At 43.5% G+C, this 23,051-nt stretch overlaps 1 protein-coding gene across 6 annotated transcripts in view; it reads right to left on the bottom strand.

Moving 5' to 3' along the window:
* The window catches only part of ZNF608 (zinc finger protein 608), a 110,725-nt gene that overhangs the window by 55,609 nt on the left and 32,065 nt on the right, over positions 1 to 23,051 (bottom strand). For all 6 annotated transcript variants that reach the window (XM_055302334.1, XM_055302337.1, XM_055302336.1 and 3 more), the window contains one exon: positions 1,794 to 2,049. In XM_055302334.1, the coding sequence (XP_055158309.1) occupies positions 1,794 to 2,049 (256 nt within the window). The remainder of the gene's footprint in view (positions 1 to 1,793; positions 2,050 to 23,051) is intronic.

Here is a 23,051-nt window from a genome sequence, read left to right as displayed (position 1 = left end):
TGGAAATTCAATCTTAGCCTTTCCCAATCTTTTTGTGTCTGAATAATCGGTACCTTAAGCTTAATTAGCTACAACCTTATAAATGTCTTGATTCTTCGCAGACACCATTAGCTACCACTTCTGCTCTCAGGGAAAATCTGAGAAGGCCAAGGGTGTACAACCCAAGGAGAGGCACTAGAACAAAAGGTTGCTCCCCACATGGGACCCACCCCTGGCACTGGACGGCTTCTAAACAGACAAGTGAGAGAGGAAAATGTGAATTCTAGCTCCTCCTCCACCGTCTCCTCCCAATCTGGCTGCAGAGCACTGTTCAAAGTACAGAGAGGGTGCCCACCCTACCTCCCCGCAAACACCAGCCATTTGTAAAGCCAAAAGCAAATGGGAACCACTACTTTCAGCTGAGCAGACAAAAGATCTCTGCCTATCTCTTCCAGCTTTCGTTCACCTTCTCTGGTTCCTTCTTCTATAGTGATTTTTCCTTACTGATGCTACCCACAAAATTTGGTATCCAATTACAAAATCTATCCCTCAACAGTATAGTTAACGCAATATGCAGAATTCGAAGATTCTCCCACGATTTTCTGCTTTTCTACCTTGAGATGGGGTGCGCTGCTTTCCTCCTTCTGATAATTACTGAGACACCTGTCATCTGATTTTCAATCTTTTTTTTTTTTTTTAATATATTTTACTTTCCCTCCAGTGAGTTTCAGCCCTTGGTTTCTCACCTTGATACAGAAGGACCTAAACAGTGATTCTGAGTCTCAGATTTCTAGTTAAACTCCTTCTTGCCCTCACTCCTCTCCCAGCTGGCTAAGATACCAACACTTGTCATCTCCCTTGTCCTTGACCAACATAGCTTGGAGGGAAAGAAAGGGTTTCCCCTATATTCTTCACTTTCCTTTGTTTGCCTGGGGCACATTTCTTCCTCACCTTTTCTATTCCTCTCATTCCACCAATGGAGCAATGCAGCGCTCCCCTTGGTATTTTACTTTTTAATTACCTGTGGGCCTCTACGGTCAGTGACATTGGCCATCGGAAACACAATGGGCCTGGTGACCGTGTGCTAGATGTTGCCAGCCAGCGTTCGGATCTACGGTAGGGATGGCATATGCCACATTTATATTTGTAACAGCAGTGACAGATGAATCCTAACCCATTTCTCTTGTGACGACCGGATTACCCTTGGCAGGTGGCCTGCTGAGCTAAGGGGCAGGGAAGGTGGCTAGGTCTCCAGTCACAGGAGAGAAATGACTGGTGCAGCTGGGGTTTGAGCCTCTGATCTTGGGCTTTGTTCGCTCCGAGCACCAATCAGCCACAGCTACATCACGGCTTCGGCCCTCGCCAAATGCAAGAACCCGAGCTCAATTCGGCAGGTAAATTCAAGCCTCAATGACACAGGTCAAGACAAACAAAACCACCAAGTCCAGACAGACAGATCGGCTGGCACATCAAGGAGAGAGTGAACTTGAGAGCAGTCTGTCTTCCTAATTTCCATGATCCCTTCTGGGGGGAAGAGAAGGAAAAGCCTCACCCTGCTTCCCAGACTTTCCCTTCTAGCATTTAAAGCGCAGACCACTTCCAGGGACACCTCCTCCATCCTGAACGGAGAAGCAGCCATGAACATGAACAAAGACGGGGGAATGCGGTCATTTCAACAGAAATCCAGACAGTTGAAAAACCCCTTTTCTTCCTCTCTGAGGACCACAAGACAAAGGCCCCTCACCGGGGGACGTAAATAAATACATCACGGGGAACAGGGCATGGGGAGAGAGAGAAAAGTGAATTGTATTTACCTTCTTCTGTTTCATGCCACACGATCCCTTCCAAATTCACACTGGTCCCAGGTTCACAGGGCCCGAGACACTCTGGCTCTGTCAGTACTCCAACTTCACACGTATTCACACCCACCGAACGAGTCCGAACCAAAAGCTGCTCAACCGGTGCTGCAATATTGGATGAAGACGGGGAAAAGTAGGAGGGCAGAATCTGAGGCGCGAGGCTGCTGGAAATCGGCGGCGGTGGTGCTGGCACTGTAAACAGGGGGTCAACCTGAAAGACAGACAGGCTTACTGCAGTGGCGCTGTATTCTCGGAGCGGTTTCCAACGCAGTCTGTTTACATCCCTTCTAGAATACATCACCCTTCCAAATTCTATTTGCAATTATCATACGCTTCGAGTGTTTGCACGGTGCCAAAAGAGAAAGCAGGATAGCAACGACCATCTGACTCCCCCCACGCCCACCCCACGCCAAACAAGACAACCACCGGGGCTCTTGTGTTCCGACTTAGAGGTGGGACCCCCACGTCCTAGACTCGCCAGTGGACAACTGGTTAGCCTCAGTCTCCGTGAACGAAACACGCTCTGCAAAATTAAGGCTATTTCCCCGCCTGTAATGGAATCACACGTTTCAAAAGCTACAATATTCTCCAAAGGACAAACCCCAATAAACACCGCAGATGCATCATTTTGGACAGTTAAGCACAGGAAATGGACTAATACTGTTTTCAAAGTACTTTATAAACCATAATGAATTAAATCACTGCAAAAATACATTAACTTACTCTGCTGCATATATAAAATACATAAACTTGATTATACACACTCAAACACATAAACTGGATATTATTAGCATGTATTAAGCATCAACTCCTAATTAAGTTCTCTACTGCAAAGTTTAGCAGAATTCATATAAATGGGGAAATAAACCCATGTGCCCAGCATCAACAGAACCGGAGTTTCTCCAATGCACGCATCCTTTTGTGGTTCGACTTGGAAAGATCCCCGATGAATCTGACCGAGTCCTGGGATTCGTCCCTCTAAATCCCAGGAAATAGAAACGACAGCCAAGATAAGAGTTTACAGTGCAACGGTTTATCTCCTTTGCACCCCTGTCCTAGTGAGCAGGGAAGGAGATCTTCACCACAAAAACCTTCAGTAGCCTGGCCATGATGAAACCAAAGGCTATGCAGGTACTCAGTAGGTAAATCACCAACCAACCCATTCGTTCATCAGACCTGTTTTAACCATTGTTAGAACTGTTACAGAATAATCATGGCCCTGCTGATGGGTGGTCAAATGTGGAAGAGCCAAAGGCAAAGCCCCCGGCACCATGATGCCACATTCCCTAGATCCTCCTGTTATACACAGATACCTACGCGGGATGGTAGGCTCTATCAGCTGAGCCAACAAGTCCTCTGTGTAAAAAAGGACACACAGAAGGTTTTTCTGGTAAGATGCCATCTGAGTCTGTGGTTCATCTATTCCCAATTAACCTTTATGAGGAACCAACACGTGGCTACAGATATACTATTACATAGTCTTCATTGTTTAAAAACACACACACACAAAGAGTGTATTTCAAGAGAAGTTACATGAGGAAGTGTGCTCCCGGTTAAACAGCTGAAGCAGTCATCTGTGTGGGCTCCTTGTTCATATGACTGCAGGAACTATTTCTACAGTTTGCCTTTCCCTAAAATGATAAACTGACGTTCACTTGCCTGACTGATCCAAGACGCAAGAGAACAGCCCTTCACCCATCTGCATGGTAAAGAAACTTAATTTCCTGCTCTCAGAGCTGCCATAAAACTTCTTTTGCTGCACGCTTTTTATTGTTCTGCATTCTTGATCACAGAGCCCAAGAAAGAAAAGCATTTAACGGCCCCAAACCCCAGATCCGGTGATTTATGCTTTCGCGTAAATAAAGCTTCATGTGGATCAAAGTTCACACTGATATTTCCTATTTTAAAACTGGGCTGACAAATGAAGAAAGCGGTTCTAACGGAGGAAATCTAAGGGGGAGGGGGGCGGACCCGATGCTATCTTGTAGTCTTTACTACAACTGAAAGATTGTGCAAGATTAGAACCGTTTTCCAAAATTTAAAAAAAGAAAAAAGCCAAGGAAAATTATAAACCAGCTCCTATAGTCTTTTTTTTTTGCATGTTTGCCAACAACTTCTTAATGTGTATAGTTAGCTGTAAATTGGCTATAATTGGTTGCTACATATATAAACTGAAAAGACAAAATGGAACAATATGCTCAAAATACTCTGTATATCACTTGATCGACAGCCTACATTAATTCCAAGAGAACAAACACAGCTTCAGTTGGATAAACAAGAAAATGGGATGAAATAAAAGGAGGTAAGGTGCCCAAGAGGCCATTAATTCTCCGATTTGGAAGGCAAAGCCTATAATAAGGCAAAGCCTACAATACAAAGTTATTAGGACAGGGTGTTGGACACTGGGATTTTGGCCTCAACTCTGACACTAATTAGCTGGTGACTTTGGGGAGTCACTTAACCTCTGCTGAACACCACTTTCCTCAACTGGAAAATGTATCCTCCAGCCTTCTACTGATGACAAATCCTATCACAATACAACTTCTGGACTAAATCTCTATTTCAATATAACTATAGTTATGCATGTTGTATACATACAGATACATACAGATACACACACACACACACACACACACACACACACAACCCTACTCTTTGGGATATTTAAGAGAATCCAAAGATCAAACCTCTAAAGAATCTAGAAGACTTGGAGAGAAAGGCCATAGTATCCTAGGCCTACCAGCAAGTTAACTGAGTTTATTTCCAACCACGCAATCCAAATGTAATGGTAAAAGCCTGGCTGACAGAATTTATAAAGGAGACCTTGGAGCCCTGTCCTCCCCAGCATGTCTTAAAACAAGAAGCTAAAAAAAAAAAAAAAAAAAAAAAAAAACAAGAAGCTAAGTTTCAGAGGGTTTGACCCTCTGAACTAACCACAGACAGTCCCTCAATGCGATAACAGGCTAAAACTCTTTAACTCGATAGGAAAACTCAACAGGCAATACAGTTAAGACGTTCAACTCTTTGACCTACACCATGAACTTCTGGTCTTTCCACAACACCGGCTTCCTCAAGATAGCACAAGCAGCCGTTCCTTTCGGTACCAAATCATCACTACCAGTGAGAGAAAAAAGGGAGAACTTTCCTCCCTTGTTTTTTCAGAATTTGTAGTATGGTCTACTGGGAGCCCCTCTTCCCCAGAGGTCACCAACCACAGAGGATGGTAGGGAATTACAGCTCTCCCAGAGGTGTTTTATTTGGTAGGCATGCTACTTCCAAAAACAGGATTTTTTGCCAACACAAAAAAATGAAGGAAAAGTCTGGATGTGTACTATCTCTTAAAATAATAATTAGAGAATGTGCTGGGCTGGGCCCACATTCCTGGTGGCATCAACCGTCAGGGCTCGGCTTCCCTTTGGCCTCACGGTGATGTGCCCGGTGGCAGGCAGCTGACTCTGCAAGTCCAGCCTTTCTCTGAGACAATCACAAAATGTTCTACGTAGAGGACCACCTAGACCAAACTCCTCTCATCCTAGAAACGTGGCCCATGTTTGCACGAGGGCAATAAGCTAGCTCTGATGGCAACCTAAGTGAGCAGAAGGAAGCCGCATTCTAGAAGCAGAAACGTGACAGAAGGGAGTTCAAAATACACGTCCTGGGAGCCATAAGTGAGGTGGCAGGAAGATAACAGTGCCGCTACTTCTTTCTGCCAGCTAATGCACCCTTACAGAAGGTTTCAGTTCTCTTGTGAATCTTCTGGTGCCCAACACAAAGCCACATGCACCATATGCAAAGCAGGATCCGGAGGCATTTTCAGTAGTGTTTTTACCTCCTGCAAAAGATCAACTCCACTGCACCCTGACTTCCCAGTCACTGATCCCTAGACTCAACCATGACTTCTTCAACCGATGAGGCGCGTTAACACACACGGTAGCAAAAGGACTCCCTCCAAGTGGCACACACTTGTACTTGCTGGCGGTGGATCTCAGGCGGTGATGGGTTCAAATACTGATCTCCCCGCTATTTGCTGTGGGGCCCCCTAAGCATGCTACTCTGAGGCTCAATGCCCGGGTCTAAGATATGGGAGTAAGACGAACGGTTACCCCCAAGGGGTCACAGTGAAGACTCAGTGAGGGAATTCATCCAAAATGAAGGCTCAACAAAATGCCTAGCTTAGTCAATGCTGGCTTTGAAAAAGTTAAAAAAAAAAAAGTCGCTGGTCTGATATTACAGTTCTCTAACCCTGCATGCAACTTTACAAAGCTCCTTTTTATATCCTACTATATTTAACATAAATCTATAATCCCCTCCAAATGCATGGTTAAGTGCGGTTAAAGTGTGTTAAAAGTATAAGAAAAAGGGCTTAACCCTGAGAAGCTCTGCCCCAGGGAAATACTGCTCCTTTCATACATGGGCATCTGGCAGCAGCTGACCCAGCTTCATCCCTCCAACCCACTCCTACTTTTACAGCAGATCCTGATGAATCCTATACCTATATAAAATCTCCATCTCCTAATCTCTACTTGCACCTTTTTTTATGCACTGCTGCTCCCCTCAAAAGTCACCTCTGAGTTGCCTCAACTTGATCACACAGCCACCCAACAAATAGTAACAACACCCCTGCTGTGTGCCAGGCACTGTGCAGCCTGGTGGTGAAACAAGAGCAGGCCAAACCCAAGCGGGTCCCTCCCTCCTGGCCTTCCTGCCTCATCAGCAAGACTGTGGCGCTAATCAAATAATCCTACAAGTGCAGCCAAATTATGCAGCAGAACCACATCCCAGGAGCGATCCATCAGGCCTGAGTGCAAAACACAGCATGTAGTGAAGGAAAATGCGGCACGGGCATCAGTCTTCAACACTGGAATCCCAGCACTACCTTCAGCTACCCAACCTTTGGGTGAATCACCTGATCCATCTGAGGCTCAATGGCTTCCTCTATAAAATGGAAATAAGGAGATCCTACAAACGCCCCAGAGCTCAGTTCCCGGTACAGCACTCAACAAACGAGAGCTACTGCCATTGCCAATATTATTATTGTTATTACAAATATACTTGAGACCCGAACTAAAAACCAATAGGTGGTTTGGCCCTCCACAGCCAAATACCAGGATGTGCTACATTTCAAGGCAATTCAGGGGAGGCGATTACGAATACCCTTGGGGAGAGGGGGGCGGAGACCGCTAAAATAATACTAATCGGATATTCCAGGCAAAAAAAAAAAAATCAGTGGGGAATTATTAGTCTAAGACTACTAACATCTAGAAGAAAAGACCATAATAGAAAACTAGCCAGTTTTAGCAACGGTTCCTTTGTCAAAGCTCCTTTCTGTCATCTTGATGGGACACTGATGTAACCTATTACCCCCCCCCCCAAAAAAAAGAGAAGCAGGAAAGCAGCCATCTCCAGTGGGGGGCGGGGGGGAGGGGACCCATAAGTCTAACAGCTGCTGGTGGCAGCCTGTCAAACTGAGGAAAGTTAATGTCAAGAACAGACGCACGGCAGTCTCTCACTGTTATTTTTGCATGATTATTCCCAGGTGCTGGTGCACGCTGAGCAGTAGCCTGGCTATTTATCACTCGAGAGAGCCTAAGAGCATGGGAGTGGGGGAGTGGGGGAGTGGGGGAGGCAGAGAGAGGCGGGAAAGGAAAGGTTATTTACACAGATAGCGGCACTTAGTGTGTGTAATCAGAGGGCTGGGGGAGGGGGGGATCTGCGGAGAGATTCTGGCAATATTTTCTCAGTTCACCTTATTTCAAGGGCTTTCCTGAGCGCTGAGGAGCAAGGCAGGCTCCAGGGCCAAGAGCACTGGTGGCAGCAGCTCTGCTTCGCTCCAGCACTGGCTGTGTCACTACTGAGAGTGACAGGCAAAGAGGAAGGGTGGCCAGGGCGGGGCTGGGGGCGCTCGGTGGGCACCCCTGCACCCCTCAGATCCAGCAGGGAGGTGGTAGGGCCAGGAAGCGGGAGAAGGGCGGGCCAGGGATGGGCAAGCCTCCATGGAAGACGTCCCCCCATGCCCTGGGGCAAGCTGGAGCCCGACAGGGGACCTGGGGTTTCTTACAAATCTTGCAAAAGTCTCCACCACCGAGCTCATCTGGCCATTAACCCCTCAATCCCGCGGATCCTCAGATCAACACCAAACGGAGTGGTGATGGTACCTGTAATTCACTCAGTATTTTTACCTTCTTGTGAGCACGCTGGGGCACGATTATTTAATGCTCACATTTTCTCCAAATCACAGTATTTGGCTGTTTTAAGAGATTGCCCACAGTCACCTCTTTCTTTTAAAACACATTAGACACGGGACGCCTGGGTGGCTCAGTGATCTGCCTTTGGCTTAGGACGTGATCCTAGGGTCCCGGGATCAAGTCCCACATCGGGCTCCCCACATGGAGCCTGCTTCTCCCTCTGCCTATGTCTCTGCCTCTCTGTGTGTCTCTCATGAATAAATAAAATATAAAAAAATAAAAATAAAAAGATAAAATGCATTAGACAGAGACTGCCCTTCACATAGGGGAAGTCACAGCTATTTGGAGGTGTCCACCGCCACCATCTCTCACTTTGCATTTTAACCACCCATGCTACCCAACATCGCTGCAGCTTCACATAGCAAAGCAAGGGGAGCTTAAGAAACCCTTCGGCACAGATCTTTTCCCAAAAAAGGACCACCAAGGATGAATTCCCATCCCTGATAGGGAAACTTGAACATATAGGGGTCCCTCACTCCAAATTCTGGCCTTCCTAAATGTGGTAGAGACTTTTCCTTTCGGAACCACCATCACGACCATTTACTCAAGGCCAAATCTCTCTGATTTCAAAGTCTTTGGGCTTTCCCGTATAAAAATACGAGCAGGGACAGCCACGGTTTAACCCCTATTACCTAGGAGGGGTTATACTGTATGCTCTTCTGGTCCATCCAGAAGACTGAGACTGAGAAGGCAAGTATTTACAGATGAGGAAAAGGAAATCTGGGAAAAGTAAGTAACTGTAAAGGGTCATTCGGGGTTGGTGGCTGAGTCAGAACTTGAACCCACAGCAAGGCAAGAGGAAAAGCAAACTCCTCAAAATATAAAATACAACAACACAAGATGGAAAGAAGCCTTTCTCCCAAGGTAATTTCACATCCTTCTCTGTATGTCAGAAGTCACAAACCTGAATCACCTTTCACTGCACATAGGTCAGAACAGTGCCTCTCGGGGGGATCTAGGCAAACACTGCAATCCCTTCCAGAAAACTCACTGAACCCGAAGCTCGGGTTTGGCGTGGTTATTATATTAAATCATCCAGTTCTAAAAGCTACAACTACATACAACGGCTGGGCATTGTACTATTACTTTCATTTTCTCATTTCCAGCTATGACGACCAGAGGCTGCCCAAAATAAAAGGCCACAAGCTTACCTGCTAAAAGCAGCTTTTAAAAAGCCTTAGCCGCAGACCTGGGAGGGTCTGCCCCGAGACAGCTGCTTCCATTTCCCACCATGCCAAAATCATAGAATGCCAATCCAGGGGCTCTACAGGGTGCTGCCTGGGTGGGAGACGGCACCAGGAGGAGGTCACTGTGAGTATGTCACCCCAGAAGGAGCCCTATGCTCAGATCCCAAAGCACACACACACAAAGGCCAGCAACACGTACAAAGTAGACTTTAAACAACAGCAGGTATTTTTACCTTCATTCTCTAGGCATTGGCAGTTTTCAAAGCAAAACAGAAGGTACCGGGGTACGTAAAAATAGAGTATAATTAAGCTACTCGATTCAGTGCCTTAAATTTGTCTTTGTTTTGAAGCCAAATAGAATTCTCCCCCAGGAGGCCCTCAACTGTATAGAGTTCCGGCAGAGGGGCACCAGGGCAGGTGCAGAGGACACAAGGACTCCATCCTGGAGGACTGACTCTACAGGACCACATCCGTTGTCACACGCTTAACTTCCTTTGTGTTCTCAGCAAAAAACCCGTCCTACTGCTGAGCCACAGATTCTTCTGCTGTCTCAAAAGTGCCGCAAACATGTTCCACTGCTCACAGAGGAGCACTAAGTGACCAGGGTTTTTACATCTTGTCCATAAGGGTTCTCTGATTTCCTCTCATACTGCCCATTTCCAAAGTTACTTAAACCACAATAATCAGCCACAAAGGAAGGAGACCTTCATAAAAGTACTTTAAAAAAGTCTATCTCCCTTTGTTAATTCTTTTCACAAGTTCCTTGACTTTGTAGAAAGCTGAATTCCTGAAAATGTCCACACAAATCCCATTTACATCCATTAGACGCGGCTCCCAATCCCCTAGGAATGAAAAAAACCAGCTCGGTGATAAAACTCTGGGTTTTTAGCTCTGCATTTTGCTTAACATGGGTGTAGCTAACAGTACTAAGCAAATCAGTTTCAAAAACACCTGAATAATGAATATCTGAGCAGATACTACTGGCCAGCCTTCCAGTACCCATCTCTGCATGCTCCCTATTTCTCCTTAAAAAATAGGGAAAGGTCCTAGGCTTTTCATTCTACTTGACACAGGCTTAAATTTAAGAGGAAAAAAGGGGGGGGGGGGCTAAAAAAAAAAAGGAAAAAAGAAAAAAAGGCCCATTTGGAAAAAAATACATTATTCCTCTTCTGAACTAACAGCAATTCTTTTCTTGCCCCTCTGTTAGGAAATCTCACCTGCAATCTGCTACAAAGAATATTTTCAGTTAAAATTCTAGAGATTTGAGCTGCAAATGCAACACATGCTCATCACAACGAATTCAGTCGTAAGGAAGCACCTGAGTCGCACTGCAGAGGTGAGATCTAAGATGGTGCCTTAGCAGGGGTCAAAAACCTGCTTCTGCAGCGCATGGTAGATCAGCCATAGAAGGGGACAATTCTAACTCCCTGCCCAGGATACCACCTGGGTACCATTCACTCTCCACCCTGCAAAATCTAAACTCTGCTCACTTCAATTCATTCCATGTCTGAGAGGCACAGCGTGAACATCTTGACTCCCTTTCCTCCATGCCTCCCAAATGCTGTTCCAAAATACTGATGAATTTCAATAAATGAATGAAAGCTTTAAAATTTTAATTTCATACTGAATCAAAATAAATGGCTCCTGAAAGCTCTCTATGCTTTACCACGGAGACAGAGTGGTGAGAGAGAGAGAATCACAGAGCTCCTCCAATCATCTATACACAGGCTCTCAAGGACACCTCAGAGACTTTCATATTCACTCTTATTAGGGCTCTACAGAAAGGCAAGGGTATATTTTCTCATCTGAAGTCTTAAGAGATAAGTTACTTCTCAGCAGCCAAACTAGAGGCTGTTGGCTATCCCAGGGAGAGCTGCTGTGGCCTCTACCAAGCTCTGTACCCAAACTACAACTTTTGAAAGTTTCTTCTCGGATCCCTGGGTGGCGCAGCGGTTTGGCGCCTGCCTTTGGCCCAGGGCACGATCCTGGAGACCCAGGATCGAATCCCACATCGGGCTCCCGGTGCATAGAGCCTGCTTCTCCCTCTGCCTATGTCTCTGTGCCTCTCTCTCTCTCTCTGTGACTATCATAAATAAATAAAAATAAAAAAAATTTAAAAAAAAAAAAAAAAGAAAGTTTCTTCTCACAAAGCCCCACAGAGAAAGAGCTGTTCACAGGACCAGAATTTTGTTTTCCTTCCTGAGAACAAAGATTCTAGAAGCCAACAGGTCACTCTTTAGGGAGACCCTTTCTTCTAACAGTTTCTTATGCATCCTTCCAGAAATGTTATCCACATAAAAATATGCAGCTCAGAGGGGGGATCAGTTTTATTTGACAGCCTTCTGCATGAAATTTTAACATGAACATGTATGGCATTTCTAATTTTTAAAAAACTAAACTTTTAACAAAAAGTTGTTAAGCCCTTCTACTGTAGGATAGAAGTAAGCAAATGCCAATGCAGAGGAGAGACAGCATATAATTAAGGCTATTATTTCAAGTCCTTGTGCAGAGGTGCTGAGATCAACAAGTCAAGGGTGGCATAAGGATCTAGTTTGTGTGACAGGAAGACCATGCATAGAACCCATATCATCCCCTTTACAAAGGCTGCCGCTTAAACCCACCTCCTTCCCAGGGAAGTCATTCCTTCATCTGACAAATGTGTTGCCAGGTAACCACCATGTAACTAGCAAGGCCACAGGAGCCCTGGAGGGACGCCAAGGCCACAGGGGGCACCAGCAGCAAGTGGGCAGGGCTGAGGTGGCATACTGAGGCAGCCCCACAGGATGGGGTGGGGTGTGTGGAAGAGGAGTCTTAAGAAAGTGCACAGGGGCAGTAACCTGGGTGGATCGCTTCCTTCGACTCAGGTCATGATCCTGGGGTCCCAGGATGGATCCTGCATCAGGCTCCCTCGAGGGAGCCTGCTTCTCCCTCTGCCTGTATCTCTGCCCTTCTCTGTGTGTCTCAAATGAATGAATGAATGAATGAATGAATGAATGAATGAATGAATGAACAAACAAACAGACAGTGGAGGATGGATCCTGGGGAGAGGACAGGGAGCAAGGGCAGAGCTGGGCCATGCTAGCCACCACCCAGGGGTTTTTAAGGGGTTTGAAACACAGAGGGTCAGAGTGAAAGCAGGGGAAAGAGCAAGCAGCTCATGGTGACCCTGGATCAGGCTAATAACTTAGGGGTAATTGTGGAGTTAGCTGCCAGTCCTAAAGACATAAAGTAGGGGCATGAGTGGGCCAGATCGTTCCTCTGGTCAAAAGCACATGGGACACCATACAGGGAACAGAGTAGAGGGGAACCTGAGAAAGGAGTGCAGTTAAGAAGCCATGCCAGTGGTCCAAGGTGGTGGCAGTGGTGAGGAGGGTAGGGGAGGACAGGCAGTGCTCCACAGGGTTGGAAGCAGGATGCTAAGATCAGAGTGGTGGGAGGGGGAGGGTATGGTGTCCAACACTGGGACCAGTCCAGAGAAGTCCGTGCCCACTCCTGAGGGGCTGGCCCGTGCCCTACCCCCATCCCTCCTAGAGGAGCATGACTGCTAGCTTTTTAAAGAGTGGTGACTCTTTTCTCTCTTTTTTTTTTAAGATTTTTATTTCCTTATTTGAGAGAGAGCAGAAATTGGGGGAGGGGCAGAGGAAGAAGCAGGCTCCCCACTGAGCAGGGAGTCCGATGGGGGCCTCAATCTCAGCACCCCGGCATCATGACCTGAGCCAAAGGCAGGTGCCTAACCAACTCAGCCACCCAGGTGTCCCAAGGGCTAGTGTTAATGGAGCCCTTAATTTCAGCTTCACAGCAACTGGCAGCCACACTATGGCTCCAACGCCTCCTTGTAACCTTCTGTTTCAATCCAGCTGAAGACACTGTGAAAATTAATAAAGGGAGGCCCCACTCAAAAGATGGGAAATTCAGCAAGGGACAGAGAAGTGTTCTCATGCCCTGTCACTTATCATCAACTGCAGACCTAACAAGAAGAGAGAACCTTGCAGGTAGATACTACTTCACTACCCTAGAAGGAAGAAAGGCTTTCCTCCTTCCCCAGCAACAGCCCAGCCAATGAGAGCCAGTCATGGCTCAGCCAATGAGAAGGCATCATATTTCTAGCTCCCAGTTTACTACAATAAACTCAGTTTATAAGAGCCTTCCCACTTCCCTCTGTCTTCCATAAAAGAGCTCACTCCTTTATTCTCCAGGGTTAGCTATTATTTTAGCTGTAACCTGCCTGTCCCATATTGCAATTCTCTGCTATTCTCAAAGAATCCCATTTTTGCTGGTAAAATAAGTGGCAGTTTTATTTTTAAGGTTAACATAAAAATGTATTGTGAGCAACTATATACCAACAAATTAGGCAATTCAGGAGAAATGGATGCATTCCTCAAAACCTACAAATTACCAAAATTTAAACAGGAAGAAATAGAAAACCTGAACAGGCCAATAACCAGCAAGGAAATTGAAGCAGTCATCAAAAGCCTCCTAAGAAACAAAAGTCCAGGGCCAGATGGCTTCCCATGGGAATTCTCCCCAACATTTAAAGAAGAAATAATACCTATTCTACTAAAGCTGTTTCAAAGGATAGAAATGGAAGGAATACTGCCAAACTCGTTCTATGAGGCCAGCATGACCTTGATCCCAAAACCAGACAAAGACACCACCTAAAAGGAGAATCACAGACCAATATCCCTGATGAACATGGATGCAAAAATTCTCACCAAGATACTAACAAATAAGATCCAACAGCACATTAAGAGGATTATTCACTATGACCAAGTGGGATTTATCCCCGGGATGCAAGAGTGGTTCAACATTCGTTAAACAATCAACGTGATAGATCGCATCGACAAAAGACAAGACCCATATGATCCTCTCAATAGATGCAGAGAAAGCATTTGACAAAATAAAGCATCCATTACTGATTAAAACTCTTCAAAGTGTAGGATAGAGGGAACATATCTCAATATCATAAATGCCATCTCTGAAAAGCCCTCAGTGAGTATCATTCTCAATGGGGGAAAAACTGAGAATCTTTCCCCTAAGGTCAGGAACACGACAGGGATGCCCACTCTCACTGCTATTGTTCAACATAGTACTATTTATGTCCTTTCTCTTTCTCTTCCAACTCTTGGAACCATATTAAAAATATGTTCTCTCCTTCCCTATGTTTCTACCCCCAGCTACAAATCGCATTTTCCCCAATGCAAACACCATCCCTTTTTGAAGCAAGGAGCCTTTGCAGAGGAAGTGTATCTAGGGCATTTCACCCTGCCTGGGCCATCAGTCCACAATCTGCACAAGGATCACAAATGAAGGTGGGTGGGTCAAACAATGCCAGCTAATCCATTTTAGTTATTTCCTCTTTAGAGTAGAAAAGGAAAGGGCTAATGAGGGAGTAGGAGAGAGGTCACCCTATCTTAGCATTCATATTTCCAGAATACTTAATCTTACACGTGTCTTATTTCAGAACAGATTTTAGATGACTGTAACAAATTATGAAGGCCGATTTTACAGTAATTGATCCAAACTCCTATCTATCAGATAATACCTGCTCTAAATCTTGGTCGTATAAAACCTTGAGATGTCAGGTCCGAAATAAATGGATGACCGCAACTTTTAAAGTTGACTCTATAACCTGACCAAGATTTCTTAAACAATGAATTAGACATTTTATAAAATGGTAGCCTTCCTCCTCCCCACAAAAAAGGGCAAAAAACTGGGGACATAGTACAGATACTAATATCAAACCCTGTGGGCAAAGAGCCTCTCATATTTATATTAAAATGTGTATTTCTATTATCCTCCCCCTCAATATTACAGTAATTTCCAGTTAGTCCATAAACACCTGCAGACAATGTTAGCATGAGACTAAGCTAAATTTAAGTCAAGTTAATTTGAATCAGGATGTAAATCATCAGTCAAGAAGAACTGGTATCTTCTTAAAATTAAAGAATGCATACTTATATTTGCCATAATCGTAATACACTTCATAAAACTTACATATACATATATATATATACACAATACTTTTTTTAAAGAAAGTTATTATTTAAAGATGTCAAAAAAACCCTTTAAATTATTCCAATTATCTTTATCTTTAATATTACATCCAGCCCTTACACATGAACACGTATTTTACACATCAAAACCATATTCAATCTTTCAATAGCTTTTTTTCAGATTTTACAGCTACATCAGAAACTCCAATATGGCTGCTTTATGTATCAAAACTAAATGAAGAACCCATTTACATCACTGAAAGACTATCCTAAGTTAATCGTGAATATCTTTCCATGGTTTATTGAAATCAAATAACCATAACCCAAACAACTTATATTTATATTGTTTTCTTTAATAAAAAAGGGAGGGAAGGGGTAATTGCCTTCAACTAGGAATCAATTTCAGAAGCCTAAATATCTTTATTTTTCAATGCTAATCAATGAACAGGATTCACTGACAACAGTACTAATTTTAATTACAGGCCAAAAATTTACTAGGGAACAGGAGTGTTCATGTCAAAGCCACTCCCAGGCAGTTAAGGATTAAATGTAGGACCCAGAATCGAGGACACAAGTTAGAAACAAAATGGGAGAAAACTGTTTCATACATGTAAAAATGCCAAACTATTATAGAGAAGGCATATCTGTCAAGCATTTAACTAACAATTTTAAGTAACTTTAAGAATAACTCTGAAGCACTTGGAATTCTTATCAAACTTCTGGGTTCCGGGGGGTGAGCTAAGGGAAATTTGTTTCAGGTAGCTTTGGTGTTAAGTGCATTCTCTTGCATTCTTACATTCTAGAGCTCCAGAGAAACAATTTATTAACAAAACCCTTACTCCCAATCTTGGCCTATACATAATTTTATTCTGAATACAAGTTAGACATTTTGATAAAATATTTAACTTTGCCACACCTTAAAGTTATACAGACATCTCTTAAATGCAATGTGACTCTACACTCTGTAAAGAGAATTCTATTTGTAAAAATCAAATAATTATAACTACTTCTTTGAAATCTAGTATTTGACCTAAAAAAAATAATAAGCGAAGATGGATTAACTAATGTTAACAAAAAGACTCTCAGGGGCTCTGGAGTAACACAGCCCAGGGATATGCAAAAGTATAGAAGGAGAACAGCAAAACGACCTTGGCAATTATTTAGTTGCTTTTTTTTTTTTTTCCAGATAAAGTTACCGCAAGGACACACGAGTTTCTAATAGGATAAAGGCCAAGGCTCAGCAGAGGCTCCAAGTCAGCCTACCATGTGCGTGGAATGAGCAACCTGGTTGCATTTCTGCAGTGATCAGACCGCTGGGCAGATGGGGTACTCTGGGTGTGTCTGTGGCAAGCTAAGTATCCCCATATGGGCAGTGAAGGAGAGCGACAGACATGATTTCTGTGGCTGTTACCTCTTTCTCTTGTAATACCTTCTTGCCTTCTCTTGCCCTTCTAGGCAGCAGAGTCATACCTCACGCCTGGGTTCAGTACATACTATGATTGAACAATTAGTACAATCTCACAATTCTAGATGGCTGACCCCAGCTATGTCACAATCTGAGTCCAAGCCCATATTCTGAGAACTTTCTCCCCCGTGGCATCTTCTCTTCTTCTCCCCGAGAGGTATGGCCCTAAGAGGCAAAACTGCGCCCTGCCACCCATACCTGCACATCTTCCCAGTGAGAGCAGGTAATCTTTCTCTGCCTATCATTCTCCAAATGCCTTGTTAGAGGAACAAAAAATTCTCTTTCACATGGTTAGAAAGTCTAATATTTTGTCAAACAGAAATGAAAAATAAACCTAATCTAAGCTGTCACAGAATCATGAAATGCCTCTGGCAGTTCTATCAAAGTACGTAGACATGTACGGACTCTTTGAAGAAATGAAACTGCAGTTTATCAAGTGTGATTTATAAGCAACACTGATGTAGCTGGTAGATAACACTGCTGTCTAATCATCAGTAGTCAGACAACAGCCATGTGAACACATCAATTATGGGCCACTGCCAAAAGCCCTTGAGATCTTGGAGATTAACAGCCAATCCTCTGTTTTACAAGCTCACATCAAAAAGAATATTAATAAGAGGAGGGGCGATGTGAAAGCTTGTCAGAGTAATTCAGCCACTAAAACAAGGCATTTTTTCCCTCTCTCCTCTCTGTTGAATTGGCCCAAGGAACAAGCTGGCATCAGCTACAAAGTGCGACGCTGCCAATTTCTTGGAAAATGTTTTTCACTAACATATGGGAACTTGTAAGGGTCTGCAAAACTGCTATTTGGTGAAGAAAGACAGGCAAGCCTTCTCCGTGTCCCTTTTTTAATGCTGAAATGAAATTCGTGGGATCATTATTGACTTATTCCTAAATTAATATGCAGGGTAGAAAGTAGAAACACCAACTAGCTTTTGCTCTACCCTCAAAATAAAGGAATGTTGGAAAACCTCCCGTATGTAGGATACTTCCACCATCCACCAAGTTGCAATTCACTGCAAGAAACGACAAGTGCCAACCTACACATTCACGGGTTCTCTCAAATGAACACGGTTCTTCCCAAAGCAGGACAAAAAAAAAAAAAAAATCAAAATGTGTGGTCTCTTAACTCTGAGGATTTAAATGTCTTCTTGCCAGCCATCTCAGGAAGACATATATAAATCCCACCGATATTTCTGCAATTAGCATCAAACCAGCTCTCCCTACCCAGACACCAAAAGCATTTGGAAAAATATATGCCACGGGCATAGCATTTATTTCTGTTATATCAGTATTTAACATACGCACCAGTGAGGATGGCTGTATTTTTGTAAATGATCAAATTAAACCAAACAGCTGGCAGCTCACAGTTTCGTGGGGTTCCAGCAGGCTCCCTAATATGCGAACATGAGCCACATGACAAAAATGCATGGCCTGGGTTTCCCTTTGCCACTGAGAAATCGCCTTGCTATTTTTATTTGTAGAACGCTCTGCATTCACCAAGTGTTTCCCTAATATTTCAATTGTTGTTCATCATTTCAAAATCAGCATGGCGTAGTGGGATACGCATTAGGGGAGGAAAAAGAAGCATGGGGTTTCTGTGGCTTCTCAGTAGTCAAGCTGTTTGGCCCCTAACGAAGTCATTTAATTCAAGGGCTTGCTGACAAGCAACTGTTAAATCAGACTCTTTACCCAGGGTTCAAACGCTTGGTGGAGTCTGAGACACCATGTAATTATAGAAGCAAAGGTTTGTGTGTTTATACACACCGCTGCGCTTTCTTTTTTTTCCTTCCCCCAGGAGAGAGAGCTCATAGATGCTCAATAAAACTGTAACCCAAAATAGACTTAAGAAGCACTGAGTAACTGTGAGTAAAGTCAGCGGCAGGAGCAACACTTCCCTTTTCACTATACCGCACCCTCTACACATGTCCGCTCAAGTGTATCAGTTACCAGCCTGACTTTCTTCACCTGTTCCAGTTACATGCTCTCTAACAACCTTGAAGACCATCATCAAAATCAACCAGAAACAGCTTCAGAACTACTTAAGCATCATTTAAGGTGTTACTGAATTCAACAAACATTCCTGGGGCACCTGGATGCTGGTGGTTGTCCAAAGATGAATAATTATTGTTTGCATTTTTGATACTAGAAAGGACAGAGCCGGGATGCCTGAGATGGTTAAGCATCTGCCTTCGGCTCAAGTCATGATCTTCAGGTCCTGGGATGGAGCCTTGAGTCTGGCTCCCTGCTCGGCGGGGAGTCTGCGGCTCCCTCTGCCTCTCCCCTGCCCCACCCCCCACCCAATCGTTCTCTCTCCCTCAAGTGAATAAATAAAACCTTAAAAAAAATAGAGGATAGAGCCTTCTGAGTAAATAATTTATCTGGGAAAGTTAGTTGGGGGAGGAGGTCTCAAAAAGAAACTATTCCTAGGCTTTGTTGACACTGTACTGGAAACTCCGAAAGATGCTGAGTTCTCACTAATGAGCATCACTCAACATCTTATAATATATCTGATTACAAGATTTCTCATCTCATCACTTTTCCAGCAAAGGCTCTCTTGCCATCAGAAAAGCACACACTTGGTGGGCACTAGAACCACAGGGGTGCCCTGGCCATGTAACACAGCAACATTGGAAACTCACTTGGGTGAAAAAGACTCTCACAATAAACCTGTGTAGTTTCAATCTCTTAAATGTATAGTGGCAAGTGTATTTTTTTGAAAAATGTCTTCTAATAACATGTTGAGTTTAAATGGCCAACTTCAAGGTAAAAATCAAACCAATGCACCATTTAACAAGCTATGACTATTAATGACCTATCACTGTAATCAATGATTATACACCAGAACTGTCCAAATGGGCCGTCCTCCAAGTTCTTATACAAATCTCACCAAAGATAAAGGGGCCAAATTCATCCCTGAGTTCCCAAGATTTTATTACACTCCAAACTCCTGGGCTGGCCTTTGTTTTTGTTTTATTTTTTCCCAAATTAGATTGTTAACTTGGTTTAAACAATTTTCCCATGGTCACACCTAAACTCTAAGCTATAATTGGCATATCTCTCTTGCTTGAATAATGACCTTTTTTTTTTCCTTAAGAGTAGCCTTCCATTTTAGCCCTGAGGGTTTTGTGGCTGACAAAAAAATCGTCAAAAATCAGCCAGCAAACAGGATGTCACTACAATCTGTTATTCTGACACAGTACAACCCTTCTGGGTAAAGTATCTTTATTCTTTAAAATTCAACAGACATGCTCTACCAGACCCAGGAAACCAGGTGCAATATAACAGACTTTACAGATGATGGTGCTTTAAAGAATTAAAAATGCCACATGAATGTGAGAAATGAAAAGATCCAGATAATTCCCATCAATGGTTTTGCCTGTGATCTCTACATGGAAAAAAGACAAAAGATATGAACCCAGTGGAGCCAGCCTTGAGGCCCTCCTGCAATCCTATGAAAAGCAGATCCAGCTCAGCAAACATTAACTGAGCATTCCCTACAATCAGGCACAGTGCTGGGTGCTGGGTGCTGCAGAGATCAGAGTTAGTAAGATGGCATCCATCGCCTCAAAGGTCTCAGGTGGGCCGGGGGGGGGAAACATATACGCAGACACAACAGCAACAGACCAGGCTCAAGTCAGAGACACGGACGGGGTGTCCAGTGCAACAGGAGTGGGAGACATGACAATTCTCTTTGGAACTCAAAGGATACTCAGAACACATGGTCCAAGAAGAAACCAAGGCTCAAGGATAGGGATATAGTGACATTTACCCAGGATCATAAAAGAAGTCAAAGCCAATGCATCAAGTGGGACCAGTCTCCCAATTATTCCCATTCCAGAGCTTCTCCCGGGGATCATGACCCAGGCAGCAGAATAAAGACACCCCCCCCATCAAATCCTCTCCCCCACACCCCCAAATACTGCAAAGACCACTCTACCTGAAGACCACATGTGGCCACCACCAACAGGATTTATTGGCTGTGCTCTGCTGAGTAAGAGGGCAAGATAGCAAACTGGCAATTTTCTAAAGCTCAGCTGACCAGAAGAGATGACCCCCATAGATCAGACCTATAGCAGTAATACAACTGCAGGCTTTACCCACTCCCAAACATTTCCTCTGGCCTGCGTGGCAATTACCTACATGCTACTAAACCAAAGTGGCTAACTAAGCAAAACCATGGTTCATCTTGACTGCTTAAGCAGCACACTGTGCAGGTTGTCTCTGGGAGCTCTAGGAGGACTCAAGGAAACACTGGAGAGGGTATTTATTTACCTGGCTGTGAATATTCCCAGGGCCAGTGCAGCAAATCCTTAGTCCTTTCTCCTCCACCTCCCCTTTGACCAAGTACACTAATTAACCACCTGTAAAACACTTATTGAAGTTATATTTAAAGCAATAGTGTGAGGATTTTTTTTATAAGGAACCAAACAACAACAAACAAACAAACAAACCCCAGAAACAGGAAATTCCAATAACCATTCCTAACATTTGCTTTTGAGGGAAAAAAAAAAAAATGACAACTTCCAGTAAGCTATCTGAAGCTTTTTCTAAATGCACACAAAGCAGCCTCCCTGTAGAGCTAGAGAGTCAGAACAGACATATGGGATCTGGAACTGTGTGTTTGGGGAAAGGAAAAAAATTAAGCACTCTCAAGTGATTCAGATGCACAGCTCTGATTAAGGAACAATCATTTAAATGAAAGGTTCAAGGATTCTGGGTATTTGATCAAATATTATTTATGTTTTATTATTTATTACAGAGGATTAATAAACACTATTTATTATAAAAGCCAATATGACCCCAGGAGCCAATCAGATAAAAATCATATTCACCTTCCAGTTGAAGACTATAAAGATAGACAACTACGACCAAAGCAATACAAAAAAAATTTTAATCATCTCAGAGAAAAAAAAAGGTCCTCTTACACTAACACAAAACCCAGAAGCCACATGAGGAAATGACTAATAAACCTGATGACAAAATTTAAGATACTACAGAGGCAAAAGAAAAAAAAAAAAACTAGCAATAAACAGAATCAGGGGGAAGAATCTGCAAGCACAGGAGAAAATTGGAAAAAAATGTTAAAAAAGAAAAGTGTATTTAATATACATTGAAATACTTTAAATAATAAAAAATGGCCAACGACTCCCAAGAAAATGAGTCAGAGGTTATAAATTGTCAATATGGAGGAAAATAGATACAATGGCTTGTAAACATGAAAAGGGGAATTTACAGTAAAGGGTCACCATCAGATTAGCACAAATTAAAGTCAAATAATTATAATTCACAGTATTCATTAATTTGTAGAAACACAAGCACTTCGTGTCCCATTGTTGGTGGGAATGCAAGTCATGCCATCAAGGCAGGAGATAAATTTTGAAATTTATGTGTTCAGGGATGATCACTAGAGCACTGTGTAACTGAAAAAGGCTGTAAACACCTACATGCTGTTAGTAGAGAATCAGCCATATAAATTACGGAATCAAAGGTAGAAAGCAAAGACAGGACATATCCCAAGATATCCAGTTATACAAAAGAGTAAAGTGCATATTCGTTTCTTTAGCATGCTCGGATCTGTATAAGGAGACGAGAAATATAAATATATATGCTTGAACATATGGAGACTATTTCAGGAAAGACACACAAAACTGCTCAAAGTAGCTGGCTCTGGGGAGCAGGTCTAATGGAGGGTAGGGGAGGGAACCTACTTTCCATTACATAATATTTTAGTACTTTTTAAACTTTTATAGACTCATGTACTGCTTTCTTAATTTAAAAAGAAAACTTGACTAAAAGACATTTTAATAAATGCAACTAGTGTCAAGGCTCTAGACCCATCTCCCACAACAGAGGCATGGTAAAAACCCAGCGGGGATGTGAGAGGTATCCACTGGGGCACAAGAGAAAAAGATGAGAATTTCTATTTATACTCTTACCTCATCATTTTAGAATTTCATTGTTTCTAATTTTAGTAATGATCGACTATATTAATACAATGCCACATGGTGGGGGGGGCACTGTGTGTGCGTGTGCATGCACACAACTGGAGACACCTGGAAACATATACCTCACAGTGCAGCACCCCCTCACATACAAAAAGCCCCATCGCTCCCCTTCTCTGAGTCTTAGTTGGTTCCTCATGGCTCCCTGGAGCCTGACCTCAGGCTTCTTCTTGAACTCCATCTCTGAGCAAGCTTCTCTCCCCTTCATTCAGCTCCAGCCACCTTGGAGTCTTCCTGAACCACCACACACACACACACACACACACACACCCTCTCCCCCCCAGGGCTTGTGCACAGGCAGTTCCCTAGTCCCTAGAA

The sequence above is a fragment of the Nyctereutes procyonoides genome, unplaced genomic scaffold (genome assembly GCF_905146905.1).
Source record: "Nyctereutes procyonoides isolate TBG_1078 unplaced genomic scaffold, NYPRO_anot_genome, whole genome shotgun sequence".
Lineage (NCBI taxonomy): Eukaryota > Metazoa > Chordata > Mammalia > Carnivora > Canidae > Nyctereutes > Nyctereutes procyonoides.
The sequence above is the reverse complement of the archived record's forward strand: the minus strand, read 5'-3'. Positions and strand labels throughout refer to the sequence as shown.